This window comes from Berghia stephanieae, chromosome 12 (genome assembly GCF_034508935.2).
Source record: "Berghia stephanieae isolate SIO BIC M18660-M18661 chromosome 12, UCSD_Bste_1.3, whole genome shotgun sequence".
Classification (NCBI taxonomy): domain Eukaryota; kingdom Metazoa; phylum Mollusca; class Gastropoda; order Nudibranchia; family Aeolidiidae; genus Berghia; species Berghia stephanieae.
This window is the reverse complement of record NC_088371.1, coordinates 21,908,887-21,916,386: the sequence shown is the minus strand read 5'-3', so window position 1 is coordinate 21,916,386 and position 7,500 is coordinate 21,908,887. Positions and strand designations below refer to the sequence as shown.

Sequence of the window (7,500 nt, the reverse complement as noted above, 5' to 3'; positions counted from 1 at the left end):
ACCATGTTTATCTTCAGAGATTACGCACATAACTCCGAGGAAAATTCTGTAAGATTTTCATACTGCGAAAACGATAGTGCAAGCATCGGACGGAGCCCAACCCCGTCAATTCGATCGAGCAGAATTGATTTCATTATGAATAAATCTAGACATAGCCTGGCCAGTATTGACTCGGGTTTTATGAATAGCAATTTCACGAACATGCGAGAACAAAGAGAAACTGCAATGGACATGTCGAAACAATTCTGGGAGGAAAATCCACAGCAGCTACAGCAAGAGCAGAGACGACAGCAACAGGCAGCCCGGTTGAGTCATGGTAATGTATACGAAGAATTTCCAGTGAATCGACGGAGGAAGCGGCGGGACTCTGAATCCAGTATAATCTCGTCTGCGAGCACTGCGTCAAAATTCAGTGAATTCAACTTTTCAACTGGCGGTCTGTCCAAGAGAAACGACAGCCAAAGAAGCAACAAATCAAAGAGCAAGGACGACCTTGACCTCATGGACACCCAAAGCATCAAATCGACGGGGAGTAATCGCCGCAGACGAGCATATTCGGGTTATAGAGTTGAGGAGGAGATGGAATATAACCCGGGTTTTTTCCAGCCTTCATACTACATGTAAATGGTACGAGTCTTTAAACCTCATGGACACCCAAAGCATCAAATCGACGGGAAGTAATCGCCGCAGACGAGCATATTCGGGTTATAGAGTTGAGGAGGAGATGGAATATAATCCGGGGTTTTTCCAACCTTCATACTACATGTAAATAGTACGAGTCTTTAACCCCAATGTGTTATTTTCTCTATATTGATATAAAAAATGTCTCAAACTAATAGGGAATGGGATTAGCGGAAGAGTAGCGTCCCTTGATTGGACGTCACCTTACAGAGAGAACGTCAACATGGTTTTGCGCATGCGTCTCTCTCGTCTTCGCTTTCGGTGAAGTGTCTCGTGCCGTTTTCACGGAAGCGAGGACGAGAGACGCATGCGCACAACCAACATGACGTTCTCTCTCTAATATCTTTTCCGCCGGTGACGTCCAATCAAGGGACGCTACTCTTCCGCTAATCTCATTCCCTATATAAATTATTCAAAATTGTAACAACATAAAACTCATGATTCGATCAATTCACTTGTAAATATGAACGCTCTGTGTAAAATGGAATACACATGCATACGTCTTGACAATTCCATGATTGTAAATATTATAAACTTTAGAAATCAAGACATCAATTTTTTTTTAAAGTGATATGCGCTACAAATATAATATGTGTAGACATCTGTGCTGTTTTCCATGTCAAATACTAAATAAACAACCAGAGCGGCCATCTTTATTGATATGAATACTTTACCTCAGCTTACCATCTGGCAATTTCTATCTTATGTTGGAATGTATTCCCCTTGTAAATAACATACAATGTGACCCTTCGCCTCAAAACGGTATTAAGTCGGGATGGTTAAGATGTTGAAAATTGAATTTATAGCCAGAAATGTCAGACTTGTGTTAAGTTTGTATTATTTACTGAGGAGAATGGATACCATATTTTAGGGTGTTAATTCCAACAATTTATATTTTTGACCAGTTTAAAATTAAATTCGGCCTTTAATTATTTGGTTCGTTCCGACATAATAAAGTTTTTAGACGATGGGTCACAAATAAACTTGTGCCCCACCACCTCAAGACGGCCATCTGTCCGCATGGTTTCATGGAAATCCCAGGTTTGAAAGTTTTTGACAAGATGGGGGTTTGTTTTAATCGATCGATATTGGAAGACCGAGTTTTCCGACCAAAATTTAAATACGTATTATTCCCAGAGTGTGGCAGTTCACTTCTGATCACTTTGTGGCTCCTTCTCCATCTATCCTTGGAGTCTTTCACCCATGTCTGTTTTTCATTTCTTTCCATGTATCTCTCAATTCAGATCTGCAAGTTTTCCTCGATCACCTCCATTGTTACGGAGCACTGAAATAACCTAAAAGTATTGTTGAAACCTCCGTAACTTACCACTGCCCCCCCCCCCCCCCCCCTCTTCATAAAACAAACAAATACAACAATGTTAATCCAGAATTAAATACAAGATTGAAAAAAAGGGGTGGGGGGGGGGTCAGATTTGTATCATATCGTGCCATATTGCATCAAAACTCCAGACGTTGTTACTCGTGTGTACAAACAAACAACACCAACGCCTGACACAGTTTCAGTTCTTTATTTATTTATTTCAGAGAACGGCTCCATAATATACCTAGAGCAAGACCGGCCTACATTACTCTTCAACAGTCGTAACGTCACTTCCTTCCTAATGACGCATGGTAACTTAGTAACACTGGCTCTAAACTATCGGAACAATGGCGGACGCCCGTATGAAATATTTCTCCGGCTAGCATAAAAGCGTTTCCAGATGGAAAAAAACACATAAATTTGATCATGTTTTGACTTTTACACATTCTGATCACAAGGCATATGAAAAGGGAATGAAAAGTTCTAGCCAGCATGAAGAATAAAAAGTAATGATTTTCTTTGTTTAGAACCATGACGACCGCCGTTGCGGGCGGCGTGACATCAGACTACTGAATCCTATTACAAGAGAACTCAACTATTCGCTGCTCAGCGTGGGACTCGAACCCAGGGCATTCCAATCCGATGGCAATTGTCATACCACTACCACTAGATCACATAGCCTTAGCAAGTATCAGGCCTCGTCGTGTGGGGTTTTTTATGCTCCATCATCATTTTTTTAAATTGTCTAAAGCACTATGATCATTCTGTTTATAATGTATTTATTTTACGCCCTTCGGCCACGACATCATAAGATATCATCGCCTAGGCGCATTCCACGAAGGAATATAGATAATTCATCAAACAAGATGTCTGATGTCAACAGCACAGGAATAAACCATGTTGTCCAACGTGAGAAAATTGGGGGTTAATAATCTTGCCTAAGGAAAAAAAAAACGAAAGTACCTAAAGCGGGGCTCGAACCCGGGACCTTCCGGGTCGCAGCGCAATGTCTTAACCACTCGGCTACTTCACTTTTAAACGATGTATTAATGTTTCTACAAACACAGACACACACACACACACACACAGAGAGAGAGAGAGAGAGAGAGAGAGAGAGAGAGAGAGAGAGAGAGAGAGAGAGAGAAACTAAATTCGCCCCTTACAATGTATAGACACTTGATAATGCATTATTTCTCTATTATTTCATAGTATCGGGACAGCATCATTTCGTCCATCGATTTTTCACACCATAAAACGGTCTTTGATTTGCACAAGGATATTTTTGAACTGTTGATGTAGATAGTCAAGATTATTGATCATCATTGATCGGGGTATTGATCATTGTCATTGTCTTAAATGCTTTGTTTTCAAACAAAAATAAAACGGTGTCTTATGCTCTTAGTGGTTTAGGAAGAAATGAAAATATTATATATAATAATATAGTGCGGCTATGTGGTTTTCTAGTAAGACATTCGCCTTCGGATCGGAGGGTCCAGAGTTCGAATCTAGATCCTAGCGGCGCGTATTTGAGTCTTTGGAATAGCCTCTTTTTTTTTTGTTTTTTTTTTTGCATTCTCTCACCGTACTTAGGTGTAAAATGAATACCTGGCCGTCAACAGCGTTGTCTCTGTTATCGGGAAAAATTGTGAAATTGTCTAACATGCTCGTCCTGCCTACAATGTTAAGCGTTGTTTCTAAAGATGTCGATATTACGTGAGATAAATGTTCGTTTTAAAATGTTGTACACCAACGGGTCCTATCGTGGCCTTCGTAAAATTATGGCCTGACACTGACCAAAAAGTGACGTCAAAATGCCAGTCTTTTGCCACAAAAGAAAACAAATCGTGAGTTGCATTCAATAGTTCAACCAATGAAATAACTTGTTTCCATGAGCGTTACTAACGACAACTCAATAGGCGGTGCAAAAAAACAAATAATGGCGTCAAAATGCCAGTCTTATTGGGTTTCAGTGCCAGGCTATAACTTAACGATGGCTGCGGTCATACACTGATGCTGGGACTGTATATTGTTATAGATAGAACGAAATTCACCTTCGTCTGTTCTTTGTTATTATTATTATTATTAGCCAACCATCTTTGTGAGTAGTTCTCACTCATTGGATTAATTAGACTATAGATAGTGGTGCGCTTTTGGCTAAGAAGCCCGCAACGTTGCTCAGATCCCAGATGAATCTTTTCTTGTTTAAAAGAGTCAGGTGGTTTTAAGCGCAATTATTATTATTATTATTATTATTATTTATTATTATTATTATTATTATTATTATTATTATTATTATTATTATTATTATGATATTATTATTATTATTATTATTATTATTATTATTATTATTATTATTATTATTATTATTATTATTATTATTATTATTATTATTATTATTATTATTATCATCATCATCATTTTTTTTTTTTTGGCGAGCTATGACTTTTTTCTTCCAGTTTGTTGTTTGTTGTTTTGTTGTTTTTCGGTCCTTTTCGACATTGAACATTCCTGAGAGACCGTTTTGACCTTTGGGACCATGGGATCGTTCATTCTTGAACCGTTAAAGACCGCTACACGATGAAAACCGTGGTCTACAGGAGTAAAACACACGGAGTAGTCACACTCATTTCAAATTGTAACCTAATTAGAGAAGAGGGGTGATGCCTTCTTTATTTGATCACAGTACTTCATTGTTACTTCGATAATTTAGCGTGAATAAAATTTGAAATTTATCCCCATTAACGGAGATAGTGGAATCACCCAAGGCGTTGATCGAGTTGTTCGTGGCGTTTATACACACACGCAACTCCTACCCCCCCCCCCCCCCCCCCCACACACACACACATGAGAGGGCAGCGAGCATTGAAGAGTAAGAGAGAGACGTGAAGTTATAATAAGAGAGGGTGGATGCGGTAATAAGTAATAAGTAATAAGTGGGGTCGATGGTGACTTTTCGCCAGATCTAACAAACCCAGCTACCCATTCACTGCTGAGTAGACAGGGATTCAGAAAAAAACTCGACTGCACCCTGGATCGATCTCTGGCCCTGTGCGTATAAAGAGAGTGCTCTATCAACTGAGCTATCGGGGTCCCCAAATATTCTATTGGACCTTTTAAAAATACAGACGTTATAACTGGGTTTTTTTGGAAGGAAGAAACTAATGAAACTCATATTATTTGATTAGTTAAAACACCAAACGAAATTTTAATATTTTTGTATTATTTTAAATGACAACAATGCGATAGAAAGGAGTGGCGACAAGAGATGGACAAAAGAAAACAAAAAATCAGACTTGCAACTTGCTAGGTTTGAGACACACACACACACACACACACACCAGGGTTGCCAGATTATTTTTCAACAAAATGCCAGGGGAAGACTCAAAAAATGCCAAAACACTCAAAAAAATGCCAAAGTCTGTTGACTCCCACCCCCACTAAGAAAACTACTCACTTTTGATAGACAATTTACTATCATATCCTGGTGGCTTGCGTGTTTTCTTTTCTTTTTTTTTTTTTTTTTTTTTTTGAATTATACTAAATTTCCTGTTGGGGTATTTTTTTTATTAAGAAAAGGTGCCATTTGAAGTATAATATACAAGAAAAGAAAATGCCAAATGAAAATGCCAAATGCCAAATGATTTTTCTAATGCCAAACGGTTTTCAAAAATGCCAGATTTTTGGAATCTGGCATTTAAAATGCCAAACTGGCAACCCTGACACACACACACACACACACACACATCTTTAGTAGTCACATACATTTCAAACAATAACCCATTAGAGAAGAGGGGTCATGCCTTCATCATAGATCATTGTCATTGCGATCATTATGGTGTAGTAAATTTTGAAATTTACCCCGTATAATGGAATCGTCCAAGGCGTGCGCCTCCTGTTCCCCCCATCTCACACACGAAAGGGCGGTTTGCGGAGTGGAGGGAGGTGGTCGTCTGCCTCTATGGTCGTCTGTGTCGTTTAGTGTATGGCAAAGGGGGTGGGTGCGATTAATTAAGTGGGATGGGTGGTGATTGGTGGAAGATAGGCAAAGGACCGAGGCAACGAATCGCTGGGGAAGTAGTATGGCGCCAGACCGTTGAAAGGTGATAAGAAGTGAGGACCGCCGGCGGTCTTCCTCTTTGGGACCGGACCACGGTTCACAGCTAAAAGACCGTGGGACCGGTCCTCGGTCCGGTCCTCAGCGCGGCACTAGTATTAAGTTTAGGTTTGAGATCACCTAGAAGTCTCATCCAAACACAAACACAGGTCCCCACTAAAAGGAATACACTCAAATGTTTACAACCCATTATGTATTTGAGCCAAGGTCAAAAGGTGCCAATTTTTTTTCTCAAAATAAAAGTGACATAATAGTCCATTTATGTTTCTATATGTGTAGCAAAAACCCTGTACTTCATGAATCAAAGGCCCTTTAGATAACTTTAAGGTCTAACGCAGCATAATATCGTCAACAATGCCTATAGGTTGCTGGTGTCACCTGTGACCGGTGTCACCAAAATGAGACAAAAAACTCAATAACCAAATGATTTTTGTTGAGTATCAAACTTTATTTAGTAAGTTATAGACAAAACGACACAATCAACAACAATCATAGTACAATACTTTTACCAACTATTGGAGAAAATGTTGCTTTTTGGTGTCATTGGTCACAAGCAACATAGAATGCAAATATATTATTTCATAAAAATGTTTGTACATTAACAACAACAACAATATTGCATATGCTTATTACCAGCAATGTTCAGAAACTTTTGGAATAAAATGTTGGCACAAAATGTGACCAAAGCATATCCTTTTTTAGCGACATTGTGTCACTTGTGACATTCGACCGATGACACCATTACTTATGTCACAAGCAATACCAAATTGCAATTTCGACAATATATCATTAATTTCAGTCAAACCAGTGTAATAACCACAGTTAAATATGGAATTTAATAATATTTCAGAAAGCAAAGGCTTCAAAAATAAAAATATACATGGAAATTAAAGCATCTGAATGTGACTTGTGACATAACACCGGTGACACCATTACTTATGTCACAAGCAACACCAAATCACACTTTCTTCCATAATATATCATTATTTTCGGTCAATAAAGCACAATAACCTACTCTAAAATGAAATTCAATAATATTTTAAGAAACTAAATACCTCTAAATCGGAAATATACTTAGAAATTAGTTTTACCATTGTTGCTATTACTTTGCTCAAAATCGGCACTAGAACGCAATTTTGCCTCAATAAATCAAGAATCGCAACTGAACACATGTAATATAGCCTGTTAAAATGTAATTCAATGACATTTCAAGCTTTGAAGAACATGAAAACAGAAATACACTAGAAACTTCAAACTTAAGTATCACCTGTGACATTTTAAGCAATGACACCAATGGTCACAAAAAGTACCAGAAGTCAGACAAACACTAGATAAATATCAGCCATGGTAATGAATTCATGTAACCATACGGTAACATCCACCC

The 7,500-nt window shown here is 38.4% G+C and overlaps 1 protein-coding gene across 2 annotated transcripts in view; it reads left to right on the top strand.

The window, feature by feature from the left end:
* Positions 1 to 1,329, top strand: part of LOC144957803 (uncharacterized) — a 5,250-nt gene extending 3,921 nt beyond the window's left edge. For both annotated transcript variants that reach the window (XM_078889236.1, XM_078889235.1), the window contains exon 2: positions 1 to 1,329. This exon is cut by the window's left edge and continues 457 nt beyond it. In XM_078889236.1, the coding sequence (XP_078745362.1) occupies positions 1 to 624 (624 nt within the window). In that variant the 3' untranslated portion in view covers positions 625 to 1,329.
* Positions 1,330 to 7,500: the final 6,171 nt, after the last annotated feature.